Raw genomic sequence first — 15,723 nt, forward strand, 5'->3', positions numbered from 1 at the left:
TAATTAGTTGATACTTTAAAAGTATCTATAACATGTATTTAGAGATTCAAGTAATCAACAGCAGAGTACCTGTCACCTAGACACTTTGGAGACAGTAATATTGGAGGCAGATATATATGAGAATGAGTTCAATAAGGACCACTACTGGATAACGGACATGTGGCTGATATATACCACTATTTCCCAATATATTGAAGGGTTACCTACGCGTTTCGCCCAGAAAACCGATGCCTCCTCTGTGTGATGTGTGCAGATGACAGATCCAATATAAGATAGATAAGCTTTAAAGAATTACAGTAACACAGATATGTAGTTTAGAATACAATGCATGTGCTTTTCGTTCCATCACTTATTCCATCATCTCATCCCCATTGCCAACAGTGGCACCGAATCGGTTTTCAGCTTTAGTAGATATTATGACTGCATATGCAGCAGTGGTTATATAGCTTGTATCCCATATTCTGCAATGTTTTGTACTGCAAGTCTTTTACACTTGTTTTATTTGCACTACTTCTGTTTATGTAGTATGTAACGAACTTCAAACCCCTTATGGCGTCATATTTAAATAGGATTAAAGTATTTATTAGTGAGACCACTAGTATAAGATTCTAGGGTTCTAAATGACCTATTCAAATACTATATTAAGGTATGTATTCTATTTGAGAGTACCTGTTACCTATACAAAAGGTATTCATCAACATAAAGCTATGTGCAGAAATGGGTGGAACCCACAGAAATGAGATGTTTGCTTTTGTTTTAATCTATGATAGGAAAATGACATTTCGTACCTGACTGCACATTGCAACATTTTATCATGTAAGCTCTCACATGCCTTAGTGTTGTCACCAGTTCCTAGCAAATTGATAGGGTGAATTATTCTGAATTGTGGTTAAATAAACATGGGTACATGTAAGACAAAAGGGTGACATTACTCTTCTTTATACCATCATCTTCCCAGGACAATCTGCATTTCAAAGTTGTCTTTATCGACATGGATTCCAGTCCATTCATCAAGAGATGAGTTTTTTCTCTTACCTGATCATCTAATACTGTCAAGTTGTAAACCAGCATGGACCTGCCAGTTGGAAATGTGATATTTCCTTTAGCTGGAATTAGATCTTCTTCAGCTGGATTTGGACCGCCATCTATCTGCAAAATTGTATCACAATATTACAAAACTATGCCAAGGTAATGTTATAAACATAGAAATCAATTTGGACACCTCCTTTGAAGTCCCTTTGCCACATGTTATTAGCGTTGCTTTATTCTACAATTTTACTATGTCGTATTTTTATTATAATTTTGTATTATATTTGCCTTTATACTTTTAATTTAGCATTTTCCTGTTTAAGGGAAACTAAGTTAAAAATGCTTTTTGTGTGATTGCGCTTAGTAGTGCATAATGGAATGAATATGACAAAGTATTGAGTTATACCTGTGTGCAGACTATGAGCAACCTTATTTAGTTATATCTGCCATCTTGTGTCTGTCACATTGTCATTGCCAAGTTACAGTAAAGCAAACAATGGAACTCTACTAAATGGTGATCTTCACAAATTTATTAGCACCGCCATAGACACAAATCCTATCACAACTATATTTTTAAACATTCATCTCCCAATAGTTATATTAAACAAAGGAAAATAAAAATGTATGTTTATGAGTACATTTAAGGCATACTTGCCTACTTTTGAAAAAGCTTTTCAGGTAGATTGTGAGAGCAACACCTATAAGTGTGCAGTAAAGTGGACGTGTACTGTTACATCTGAGAGGCGTGTCATAAAATTGAGTTAAATCCAAATGTTAGCAGTTAGTAAGATCTACTTGTTGATGAAAACACACTGATAGCTTTAAGAAAATGCATGTAGCCATAGGGATCATTGTGCCTTATAACCAATGCAGGGATATGATACTTTGAACCCATTTTAATGTATATATCTCTGCTTTTTAATATATAAAAGCTTCATAATGGAAGTAAGATGGAATCAGGGAGATTGATAGACTTTTCAGGGAGTCAGGGAGATTGCTACTATTTCAGGGAGTCTCCCTGACAATCAGGGAGAGTTGGCAAGTATGAGGTGATGCACACAATCTTCACAGGGCCACGTATTTAGAGTGGGGTGTAGCCACACCCTTATGCTTGGCGATGGCTGCTCTCTAGTGCCAGGGCCCACAAGATGTCTCGGAGGCCTGGCTTCTATTGGACATTTTACTGTATGAAAGGTTTCCTGCATTGTCTTTCATTTGACTTGCTGAATCAAAAACTTAGGCTTAATCTTCAATAGCTTTTGTTTTTTTCTAATGCTACATTTAAATGTCCTGATACTGTAGAGGGGTTGTCACTTTTTTGGCACAACCTGCCACCCATAAACTATGGATGCCGTGGTTTCACCCCTTGGGGGGGCCTTAATCCTTCTTAGAGCCTACATCCCACCCACTTCCTAGTGAAGTGGGCAGGATGGGGAAATAATACCAGGAATTGTGAATTGCAGCATTTTGCCACAATGGGGGCGGAGCCTAATGATTTCAAGAGCCCTGCCCCGCCCCCTAAATGGTCAGATACATCTCCTCACGGGCTTCTCCAGAAGAGGAAAATTAGAATGTCAGCAAGTACTGTATGTCATAATGAAAGAAATAACAGAATCCTTGAATTACAAGTTTCCAGAGATCATGTCAGAGGGAAACCCCGGATTGGTCTTGGACTGATAAATGCACGCACCCCTCTGGGTCAGCGCTTGTTGGCATGTATTAGCTCTAGTACTGTATTACCACAGTTAGCCTTGTCAAGCAATCAAAAGAACCATTACTGATTTAATGAGCCATTCGCAGTTTCACTGTATGAGCCATTGATTGTTTGACCCCGAGTGTCCATTTCAAGGATACTTGGTTCCTTTTTACTTTTCTTTTGATGTTATTTCTTATTCTTGGGTACATCTCCCCATGGGTTTAATATATTCATTGTTTATATAGATATTGGGGAATGAATAAATCTAATCTTGTGAGGACATACATTTTACTTCTATAAAAGTTATATAAAAGTTCTAATCTCCCAAGAAATTACTGTAATTGATCAAAGGTCAAAAAAATTAGAAAGCACCGAGCATTAGCCAAGTGCCCAAAAAACAAAAACATTATTAAAGTTTTCCAATCCCTTCCAAAACAAATATGTACCAATGGATCATTTCATCAATTGAGAGAGGAAGGGGAAGTGCAAAAAGCATACCTGTCTGTACCCATCATAAAGCTTTTGATCATTTTGGATTTAAGGATTGGTATATACAGTAGGTAGGGGATGGGACTTGCCTTCCATAGCTGGTCTAAAACCAGCAGTTTCCCCAGCAGTGAGAATGTGCCCAGTCAACAAAACAAATTTTTATACTGACAGAACTGAAGTTACCTCAAAAGTCACAGTCACGGATCCGTAGGTGCCCTTCTCCCTCAGAAGTATAAGAGGCAGGGACTGGTTTCTACCCCTCGGCTCATTCACTGTGACAAATGGCAACTAAAGCGCAAAAGAGCACAGACACAATTAGAATTGCTGAATCATCACACAAGGAGGCAGAGAACAATGAAACTAAAGAGATCTCCCACAGGCAAATGAATCCCTGAGTGAAATCCATTCATGTCACACCCAAATGCAACCAATTACTTACCTTAGTAGTGGAAAACACTACATTGTATCTCCAAGTGATTGAATGGAGAAATAAACACTATGGGGGGAATTCAATTGTACACAATAAGTTTTTGTGTGGTAAATACAAGACTTTATCGCAGTTCAATCACCCCCTGATTTTACTGCACGTGAAATCTCCCGTTATTGGGCGAAAACACATAGGATCCGGGATTAGTTCCTGGATTAATGTGCTTTCGCTACCGCAAAAAATGGCATTTATCGGTGATTTGTTTCACCTCCAGGCAGGTGAGAAAAAAAATCACTGCGGCAATCAGGGACAGGGGATCAATTAGCCGCAGTTAATTTACAGTTGGGTAATTGAACTCCGCACTACAGAAGTGTCCTTACACATCTTTGCTGAAGTCGTGCTAAAAAGTCCCTCTCTGTCCCCCAGGTCTGTGAGACTCTGCTAGCCTAGGGTATCTTTTTTGCTGAAAATGTGTCTAAGGCGTAATGCGATGTGACTAGGACGCACCTGCAGAGTGTGCTGATTAATTTGAAATGCAACACTTGTATATCTGTGTGCAACCGAGTCTCTGAATCTGTAAATGAAGTGCTACAATGTAGCGGCTGCAGCTTTTTTAATTCCAAGTTTGGTCACGCATGCGCACAACCGCCAGGGAGTCCATGAGAAGGCGGCGGAGGGATCCGCTCAGATACCTCTTTACATCCCGGGCTACGAGAGCTAGCGCCGTCTGAAGATGGCGCTTGTTCTCAGCAGCAAACTCCAAAAACTTTCAGTTTTCGGAGTTTGCTGAATATCAGGCCGTCCTATCGGACCCCTGATGATGAATGGCCCGGTAAGTAAAAAATGAGGAAACTAGTGGAAACCCGCATGGTTACCGGGCCATTTATCGATGATGAATAGGCCCGTGTGAGTTAGTATTTCCCCCAACTTCCACTTACATACAGTAAAGGGGATCCATCAGTTTTTAGCCTTTAACAAGGGGACTGGCGCAGAGCTGCAGAAGCAGAGTGAAAGCAGCGCTGGCATAGCTCTCTTAGAGGTCTATTTACTAAGCCTTGGAGAGAGATAAAGTGGATGGAGATAAAGTACCAACCAATCAGCTCCTGTCATTTTTCAAACACAGCCTGTGACATGGAATTTAGGAGTTGATTGGTTGGTACTTTAACTCTGTTCACTTTATCTCTCTCCATGACTTAGTAAATAGCCCCCTTAATACTTTGCAGGCTGTGCTGCTGCACGAGAGTGAAGAAGTGGGCAGCAGTGGGAGAGTTATTGGTGCACCTTAATATGTTGCCCTTGCCCTGCTCATAATCCGGTCATGGGTGGACAAGGTGGGAGCAGATGAGAAGACAGGAGGAAGGAGGGTCCTGTGCATGACAATCTAAGGGGACATAGCTTCTCATCAATCTCATGAGACAGAAAACAAAGTGTTTGTTAGACAGAAGCTGGGACAGCTGCATGTGGTGTGAGCAGGAGGCAACAAGCGAGGATCCTGCAAGAGGGTCGGGAACAATGATGATGTGAGTTACATAGAGCTACTGAAATTTCCCATCTGTGTTGTAGTGGATTGTTTAAGTAATTTACTGCAACTGAGGAGTGTGAAGTTTGTTGTTATAAGTAAAATGTACCTAAGAAATGCCAGGAATAATGCATCTACTCCACCCAATAAACATCAGGCAGCTACAATTAAAGAGGCCAATAAGGAGTTGAAAGCAAGTTGGCTGAAATTGCTCACACATTGCGTACACTGAACTAAATGAAATTATTTGCCCATATGCAGAGTTGTTGTACGCAGCTAAGTGAGCACCTCTATATGTACACTTGGTTTGATATCTGTCACCAACATTACCTATCCCTGGTTCAAAAGATAACTCCTGAAAACATGCTTATTTGCATTTACTGCAAACTCAGCATAGCCCCAAAATCTGTCAATGCGTCCTCTGCATACTCTCAAGTGGGTTTCCAGGACACCTAGAAAGGTAGGCAAGTTTCCGGGAGGGCGTCCGTGCTGCCCACTTCCCGAGTGAGCAGGATGGCGCTATTTGCATCATTGTGGCCTGCTCCCCGCCATTGCTTTACAACGCCATCCGGGGCTGTAACTAGGGGTGTGTGAGCCCAGGGTGCAGGGCCAGGAGGCCACACCATTGCTGCCCTATGGCACCTGCATCGGGCTTACAGGGTGTCAGGAACAGAGTGCTGCAGTCTTTACAGCCTAATAGAGCGTCTTTGGGCGCTCTGGGCACTCAGTTTGCAGTTTGTAGAGCCGCCCAGAGCGTATTTAGGATGCTCTGGGCACTAATCTTATTAATGGTCCCGGCGGCCCTGCCCCCTGTACAGCCCTGCCTTCAGATCCATGTTATTGGGGACATGATATATTTCCACTTAAGCTACACTTTCTTATTTTTGTACATTACATATACCATACCCTCCAACATTTTTCAGCAAGTACAGGGGCGTGACCACAGATTAAAGGGGGCGTGGTGACAGATAAAGGGGCGTGTCTACGGGGGTCTTGAGGCAGCTGGCGCTGGCGGGTTACAAACTTGCAGTATAAGTGTTATACTGCAAGTTCTGTTTACCGGAGCCAGACTGTGGAGAACCACAGAGGACGGAGAATAGCCGACTGTCACTCAGCAGCGCTGCGGGAGTCCTGTGTTCAGCAGCGCTGCTTAAGAAATCAGGAGATTGTATCCACCCGGTACAATCGGTACAGCCCATGTTTACTGGTACAGACCATTAAAAAAATTGTACTGTACCGGCTAAAACAGTAGAGTTGGAGGGTATGCATATAATCCTATAAATTGTCTCATGTAGATAAACTACAAAAACAATAAATTCATAATATATAGTTTCATATGAGATTTGTATTGACAGCAGGTACAGTAGAAAACTTCAATATATACAAGAGAATCTCAGAAGTGCAGTTAATAGAGGAGACTTCTAATTTCAAAGTAGTGTCTTACATGAGATTTTCTTTTTGTCTAGTCCAATTGTTAGCTTAATAATTATATGCATCTGCAATTCATATTGCCTCTGGGCTATGATATTTCATTCTATTTGACTTTGTTCTTCATTGGTACTTTGTGAAACAATCATATTCTTGTTCTGGTTTATTGTGAGATCAAAATGTACATTTTGCAATGTTCTGAAAGTTATCCTGTCATTTAGCTCTAGCTCCCTCTGGTAATAGTGTATTGTCTAATGTACTTACCCTCATAGCTTTCTTACTTTGTGACAGATCTGCCCAGCTACAGTACATCCGTGTCCGTGGTGCGAGATGGACTCCCGCGATCGGAGATGCTCATTTGCGTCCCCATAGGACTTAATGGAGACGCACTCCCGTGATTGGGGACGTGCCATAGCGTACCGTGGCACGACTCGCGGACACATTTGTGCCGCGATCAGTCGCGATCGGCCACAATGAACGTGGGCACATCTGTAACTGTGGTCTTGATTCAGCGATCACACTGCGATCACGCAGGCCATGGAGACCCATCGAGAGTGATTGACAGGCAGTGAGCGTTTGGGGTTGTTGATGGGGGGGTCAGAGAAACGCAGGCGTGCTTGGCCGTTCAAACTCCGTTACATGGGCGCAAATAAATTAGCCACTGCGATTGTATACGCAGCTCTGAGTGTCAGAAGAGCACCCAAGGCTGCGGCAGGTCAGACCAGCTGAAAGGGTAAAATGGCCGCCTATGTGCTTCGATGTTACCGATATTTACGCAGGTATGCGTCGTCGCACGTAGGTAAGAAGACGGCAGTGGGCGTCTTTTTGCTCGGGTGATCTTTTCTAACATTAGCATATTTTCGCAGCTGTGTTCCGTACGAAATCGCAGCTGTGATCGCATTAGCGTACATCTCTGAATCACACCCTGTGCACGGTGTAACTGTGAGTTAATCATACATATATTTACAATATGGATTACATGTCCAAATTGCAGAAGAAAGAAAAGAATACCTGTTGCACTAGGGAAATTTGTTTAAATTTTAAAGTAGGTCAATAATATAATATAATCCTCTGATATCAGAATCATATTGTATTTTAATAACAATTATTGGACAGGGGGTGCTACCACAGACCAAATATAGGGCCTGATTCACTACGGATCGCTATTGCGATCGCAGCTGCGATTACGCATGAAGGTCTGCAAAAATATGGCAATGACTGCAAACACACACCTATTATATAGACACCTAAAGCCAGCATAGAGACTCCCACTACCGCTTTCGCACATCTATAATACCCTAACCTAGTTGCACGCAGTGAGCACTCAAGCTGCATATGCTGTTGCAGTGGCTGATTTATGCACGCGCAAGTAACGGCGTTCCATCGGACAAGCACGCTTGCGTTTTTCCGACCACTCCCATGTCACCACCCCCAAACGCTGACCTGACGTCACTCACTCTGCGATGGCTTTGCATCGGTGAAGGTGAACACAGAGCGATCGCAATGCTAACTCATCCACTACGATGCATACGCATTCGCAGTACCCAACAATAGCTCGTCCCAGTGGTGGGATTTTATCCCGTCTCTTTTGTTTTATTGTCCTTGTGAGTAAACTCAGAGTTATGTTTATTATATTATTGTAAAAGAAGGCTTGATTTTATGTGTATATATAGAAGCGCCTAGTAAGAGTTAGTTATTTTCCTAACTCTTTTTTATTTTGGTATTACTGTAGTATGTTTAATATGTGTTAGTGATCTGTTGATGATAATATTGTATTTATATTGAGGTAGAAATCACCTAGATCACTATTTAGTACATTAAATAAGTATACAGCAGCACAATGATTATTTGAACTTGACTCCATTTTAAATCTTGAATATATTAGTACTTGTATAGTTATCTGCACTTATATATAGGATATTTCTAATGATCCCCATCTCACGACCAATTAGGTCCTTGGGGGAGGGGCCGTACTGTTCTGCTGAGGGGATAATATTAATCCCCCTCAGCAGGCAACAGCTCAGTATACGTCATGGTGCCGCCTGCTGCAGAGCTACTGAGGGGGACAAATGTCCCCCTCAGCAGCTGACCTGGGCCCCCGCTGGGTCCCACCAACAAGTCCGGGCCTGGGAAACAATACCTGCTCTCCCCACCCTCTCGGTGCACCTGAAGATAACGTGGAATCTGATCAATGGTGAAGCAATAGGTGTAAAAGAAACAAGAATACTGAAAAGTAGTCAGTTCTCAAAAGTTGGATCTTGTGCTTGCTCGCACTATGCACGCGTCGGAGCCGAGTATACAAAACAGTGAGTTATGGGGGATTCAGAGTCCTACACAACTCAGTCACATTTTCACTTGCAGCTAAATGGGTGTAACTGGATGACAAGTGTTGTGGGCTGTAGGCGCAAAAACAGGCTATGCAGAGATTTGTGTATGTTTTCAGGCTGATCTCCTGCAGCAAGGATATGATTGTACAAATGCACTGGTAATGATGATGGCTACTTCCACAGATGGCTTGAAAGTGGTGGTGTGGCCACATAGATGTGTGTAACTCGGGATGCAATCGGGAAGCCGGCTTCCCGACTGCATTATCCCGGCGAGGGTTAAATGACAGGTGTCTGTCATTTTTCCTACGCCGGGAGACCGGCGCTCGGCATCCCGATCGAAGGGATGCCGGGCGCCGCCAGCGGACAGCCGGGGGGGGGGGGGGGAGGGTTAGGTTTAGAGCTCCCGGGGGGGATTTAAGGTTAGGCACCCCCCCAGGAGGGTTAGGATTAGGCTAGGGGGAGGGAAGGTTAGGGTTAGGCACCCCGGGGGGAGGTTAGGGTTAGGCACCCCCCCGGTGGACTTAGGTTTAGGCAGCGGGGAAGGGGGGGATTAGGGTTAGGCACAGGGGGGGAGGTTAGGGTTAGGCACCCCTAAGGAGGGTTAGGGGGGTTAGGTTAGTGGATACTTACCTTAGGATGATCGGGATTTCCAGCGCTGTCGGGTTTCCGCTGCCGGGCTCTGCTGTTTTGTTGGGCTGCCGCTGCCGGGATTCGAACTCCCGGCCATGCGGCCGCCGGGATATCACACCGATTCCGTGTAACTCCGTATATAGGTAATTATATGTATTAAGATCTGAGCATGCAATGTGGCCGCACTTGCGGCTGATGTGTTTGCAATTCTGAATCAGCCCCTGTGGCTGTTACTTTCTCTCCTGCCACATTACAACTAGGTCAGCACCTAGTGAAGACCTTATCTCCTCATCAAGATGTTAGTGCTGCCCCGGGGAACACACAATCCCACCTCACCACAACAATATTAATTTAGTGGCATTTACAAGGTTTCTAACAGCAGCAAAGAGAAAATAAGAAACAATTGTACTCTACTTGTTTACAATAAATATTAATAATATATGAAAACAATTCTTTACTGTTTTAACAACAATTTTAAATATATGATGTATCTTATACACAGGAAAATCAAATATAATATATACCAATTGTAAAGCGCAACAGAATATGCTGCGCTATATAACAAACTGTTAATAATAATAATAAGAATAATAATAATACCATATCAAGAGAGATGATTCCAAAAGCATTGTCGTTTGATAGTATAGTGACAGTTACTACTTTCTGGGATCCCAGCCTTGTGTTTGGGGGAGGATTCTGAAAACAAGAGAATAATAGAGATTACATACCATAGACAATGTATTTTTCACCTTTCCCATGACAGATAGTGTCTACATGCCACCTAAGAACCATGACAAAATGCAAAACAGTCCAAAGTAACTAACTTAATGGAATGGTGTAATGTCATCTCGCTAGACATGTGTATGCGGAGATCCAAGAGACCATTAATCACCATGTTACTGACACCATAGAAATAAGGACTAGGAAACAAAATGTACAGGGGCTTTATAACACTAAACGTTCCTAGCAATCAACACAATGTCGTGTCTGGGGTGCTGTCTTTTGTTCTGGCAAACTGTTCTCATGAGATGAAAAGTAATGCATTCCTGGCATGTTAACGTAAACATTACATAGGTTACTTTGGGAAGATAATCCCAAACAATACTGACTTGCTGCAGCAAAAAAAGAAAGAAAGTTTAAACAAAGAGAAATCACATTGGGAACTGAGGGCCTGATTCAGAGCCGGACGCTATTTGCGCTCGCTCATTCAGAGAAATGGGCTGGATATTTAAATTGAGCGCTCGCTCTTTGCGGTCTTGACGTCTCTTTGAGCGAGCGAACTAAACGTGCGCTCGCTATTTTGTAAAGACGCCCCCTGGCCGCTCGCATCCTACGTCTTCTCCGCTATTTATTAGATTAATCGAGTACATCGAAAGGCGTCTGAACTGCTCACAGTGCTTGTGGTTGGATTTTCCTACCGCAATCATGCGAACAGTTCAGGCTAAGAAACAACCAAGTGACGTGGTCGATGACGCTACTTTGTTAATTATGCACACCCTTAAAACGCCCGTTTTGACCGTTTGGCACGCCTGCGTTCGGATCACCACTCCCCGTTTTCAAGCACCTTCTCCTGTTACCACCCACAAACACTTCATCCTGTCACTCAAATTAGCAGGCACTCGCTATTTTGCGAGCGCTCGATTTCTGACCGCACTGACTGGTTGGCACATGCGCATTACGACCCATACGCATGTGCAGTTGTGCGAACATCGCTCGGAGCAAACGAGCAGCCGCTTACGAGCGGCTCTGAATCAGGCCCAGAATACACAACCTCTATCACTACCTTTGGTTCATCTAACAGCCCCGACTCCAAATTAAAAACCTGGATCTAAAGTCAATTATAACCTGTTTGACCAACAGTATATAGTGTAACTCTGACTTTACCAGACAAGGAGCGCTAAGTATAAAAATAACAATTTATTACATATAAATAAATTACATATAAGATAAAAATACAAAAAAATATAGAAAACAGACACCTCTATATGTAGCCTCTATATGACCCTTGGGATAAATGTACTAAATACAATATATGACAATATATCTAAGAGTTACAAGTTGTAATTTATTATTATGGTTTTACTTTTCTAATATTCTATTTCAAACTGACCTGTAATATTAAAAGGAAATGAAATGATTCGTCTGCCTCTGGAACATCGTCATCACACACAGAGATGTAGACGGTGCGTTTCGTCTCCCAGTCGGGTATAAAAGCCGCAGTAGCAGTTGCTATGAAGTCTCCACTGTTTTCTTCTTCCAGCTAGGACACAATCAGCATTACATTTATGTGATACAAAGGTATTTATTTATATTGTGACAACAACATGCATATGACGGACAGTGGTATAAAAGCTCTAATTTGCATATTCTAGGGGTTTCTTTTTGTGATCTACTGTGGCAAATTCCCCCATGAGATTTGGGAGTAACCAAGGGATGTGAAATATATTACATACATTATATCTATTATTGTTTATATTTTTTATGTGTTTTTTTCTAAGCAAGTAAACTGCTTATCAGACAGACTGAGCAATGTTTAGCCATGTGCGACTTTAAGATAATTTTATTTGACATGTCCAATTAAATGCAGACATTGGGTCTCCATTCAGCAGCACCCATGTCACAATATTACTTCTCCATACAAAGCAATGAGTACACTGTAGGTTCTGCTGTAGTTAACAGTTGCACTCAGAGCTTTGATAACAATATTGCATTACAACAACAAATAAAACAAGTCCAGAATTTCAAAACAAGGGTCTACCCTGGTTTGTATGTATTAGGATAGTATATAGCAGTGGTGGCGAACCTATGGCACGCGTGCAAGAGGGGACACTCGGAGCCCACTCTGTGGGCACACGCCATTGCCAAAGCACAGCACGGAGCCGGGCTGCTCCCCTCCGCACGCCTAAAGACATCTAGCCAGCACTCTACACAGCACAGGCTGAGAGAAGCAGTACAGGAGGTGACATCTGTCTCCGGATCAGGTTGGCGGTCTCGGGTTATGGGTGCAGCGGGGCCAGAGACCTGAGGCCACACTATTTGTTTTTCTTTTCTTCAATTCAATTTGTTGAGCGCGGGTCAGAGGGACAGTGCGGGGGCTGTGGCGCGATGAGTGGGGTGTGTGTGTGTGTGTTAACTAGGGATGGGGCTGTCTAGATGTCTGTGGGGCATAATATATTATAACTGTATTGCAGAACATGAACTGGGGGCACAACTATGGGGCATTATATGATTTGGGTCATAACTATGGGGCATAATATGATTTGGGGCATAACTATATTGTAGAACATGAAGTGGGGGCATAACTACAGGGAAGACCTCAGTATTTAGGTAAAATTGCTGTGTTGGCATTTTGCGATATATAAGTGGGTTTTGGGTTGCAGTTTGGGCACTCGGTCTCTAAAAGGTTTGCCATCACTGGTATATAGTATTGATGTATTAGCTGGATGCTAAATAGCTATTACTAATATTTCTATAAAGTTGCATATGTCAGTGTGAGTGAAGACCATATTTAATATTTAATGGGCAACAATGTCTGTCCCTGACATGCCCATGCATGCCTGCTGGCAGACAACAGCTCCCTCCCACTAATGACATAACGGCATACTGTGCCATTCACTACACTCTGCTGATCCACCAGTGACAGGAATCGTCTTCACCAGGCGTTCTGCCATGAAGCAGCTCAGTGCCCCCCAAGGCCCCTCCTTCACATAGGAGAGGGGGAGAGATACAGGGAAAAGAAGGGGCAAATTGAGTGGATAGGGTAGAGAGACAGATGTGAGGAAAAGGGAGAGAGATACAGGGAAAGGGGAAGACTGTCTGAGAGGGGAGGCAGACATAGAAATGGGGGAGAGAAAAGGGAGAAGGTGGTGAGAGAATCGGGGTAAAAGATCGGTAGAGAGAGACGAGAAGGAGGAGGTGTGAGATGGGAGGTGAGGGAAGATAGAGGAAAAAAAATGCTGGGCACAACAGCTAGCGACCTGGCAAATCATGGGTACAAAATATTAGTTGTTAAATGTTTAGCCAAAAAGCATAGTATGATGAAAGTTTGAGTGATCCCAGACTTATCCCAGTAGTTTCACTTGGCCTTTGTTATCCCAAATACATTACATTATGTGAAATGAGAAATTACAAACACACTGTGGAAAGGCCATTACATGCAATGATGAACTAGAAAGTTTAAAATCATACAGCTGGAAATCTTACAGCTGGAAATCATGAAATCATACAGCTGGAAATCATGAAATCATGCAACTGGAACTTCCACCATTCAGTTGGTTCAAAATTTCAGTGAAACCCCATTTATCTATACTCAAAATATTGCCTGACCCCTGTAGTTATACAAGATGAGTAACACACTTATGTTTAGAGACCAGAATGGCCAATAAATGCATTCCCTTACCAGGACTATTGCAGTGATGTTAACAGGCACTCCCGTCCTTTCAATAACTAGCCGTATCACTGTGGTGCTGGTCTCATTTACAAAAAACTCAGTTTCACCAGTAAATTGCACTTGTGTCTCTCCAGATACAGCAGTGACTAATAATGCTAAGAAAAAGAGGGCAGTGGTGGAAACAGAGGGCATCCCTGTTGAAGGGACACAAAACAATCATTAGATATCACAAAGCACTAGAGAGCAGTTGTAAAGTGGTTAGAACTTAGAATAGTATTATACATGCAGCAGAAATGCACATGAATAAATAATAAATTAATATATATGTTATGACACAGCTAAAAAAGCATTACTATAAATAGTATAGTTATATAATGCATAATCAGATATGTGGTTTTCACAAAGAAACAATGTGCAGTCAAGAAACTCAACTAAAGCAAACAAACATCGCCCATAATATACCCAATACAGGAACATGTACAATTTAAGGTACAGACTCAAATAAGAACAAGGATAAACATCATCTGTCAACATCTAAACAGGAACATTTATCGCAGATGAAGAAGAATATTATAAGGGCAATATAGCTTCAACACATAAGTAGAAGATCAAACAATAGAATATGTAGTGGCAGCAGTACTACAACCTAGTAGCAATCCTGATCCCAAATGTGGCAATGATGGGACATTAGTAATAATATCAATGTCTACAATCATTTGTACACATTAATATTGATATTGTCGGTTCCGTCTTCAAACTGTCAAAGAAATAATTTGTGAGAAAATACTGGCTGCATTAGAAAATAACCCCAGGGTACGATATATTTAAATCCTCTAAAAGACAATGGGGTAAATTCACTAAGCCTTGGATGGAGATAAAGTGAACGGAGATAAAGTACCAGACAATCAGCTCCTAACTGCCATGTCAAAGGCTGTGTTTGAAAAATGACAGTTAGGAGCTGGTTGGTTGGTACTTTATCTCCGTTCACTTTATTTCCATCCAAGGCTTAGTAAATAGATCCCAATGCATTCTAACAATGCTAAACACCTTATGAAACATTTTTTAGTTGTCGGTATTTAAACCAATTGCTAGAATCAAACAACTTAAGAATATAGTTTTGGGTAGCAAGGGGTCGAGGGCTTAACACTGACGCAATTGTGCCATCACGTCACACCCACCTATGCTGCACAAAAACCCTGCATGCTCCCCACTCTGTCAACCTGACTGCCCCCTCCCGGGAAGGGGCAGCCAGAAAGTTGGGAAGTATGTAATAAATAAATACAATAAACAATTACAGTAAAAATAAGAAATAGAAAAATACCCCTCCAGAGCCCCAGAATGAAATTAAAACCCCAGAAGGAGAGGAGCTTATTTTAGGCAGAACTGTGCTGAAACATGCTTGTACACACTAGGCAGCCATGCTGTCAACTCCACCTTAATAAAAAAGAACCCTAGAAATATTACTGTTTAAGTGGCAACCCCATGAGCAGTATATACCCAGAGGGTATACATTCCAGATGGATACATTTCCCCATATAAAGTGAGTCTGGAAAGAGCAAATGGATGAGTCCCACAGTTTACCGCCTAAGGCCCGCATTCAATATGTTTCGCACCCGTGATACTTTTTCGCCTGGTTGACTACATTGCGTGTTTTGGGTGCAGAAACTTTTTGCGCGCATCCCCGCGATTCCCCATTTTCAAAATGAAGTATGTGAAAACGGCACCCGGCGATACTTGAACAGGCGGAAAGTCCTCTCCAAAATGGGGTAATCAGCCTGGCACCCCCCA

General features: G+C 42.4%; 1 protein-coding gene across 1 annotated transcript in view; it reads right to left on the reverse strand.

Annotated features, from left to right (window-relative positions):
- Positions 1–15,099, reverse strand: part of ADGRV1 (adhesion G protein-coupled receptor V1) — a 556,691-nt gene extending 541,592 nt beyond the window's left edge. Inside the window, exons 1-6 of the mRNA XM_088444649.1 lie at positions 15,087–15,099; positions 13,945–14,129; positions 11,656–11,805; positions 10,146–10,241; positions 3,398–3,502; positions 1,036–1,149 (exon numbers count right to left, since the gene is read on the reverse strand). Coding sequence (XP_088300775.1) covers positions 1,036–1,149; positions 3,398–3,502; positions 10,146–10,241; positions 11,656–11,805; positions 13,945–14,129; positions 15,087–15,099 — 663 coding nt within the window. The remainder of the gene's footprint in view (positions 1–1,035; positions 1,150–3,397; positions 3,503–10,145; positions 10,242–11,655; positions 11,806–13,944; positions 14,130–15,086) is intronic.
- Between the last annotated feature and the right edge of the window lie 624 nt (positions 15,100–15,723).

This window comes from Taudactylus pleione, unplaced genomic scaffold (assembly GCF_031769625.1).
Source record: "Taudactylus pleione unplaced genomic scaffold, aTauple2 ptg000370l, whole genome shotgun sequence".
Classification (NCBI taxonomy): domain Eukaryota; kingdom Metazoa; phylum Chordata; class Amphibia; order Anura; family Myobatrachidae; genus Taudactylus; species Taudactylus pleione.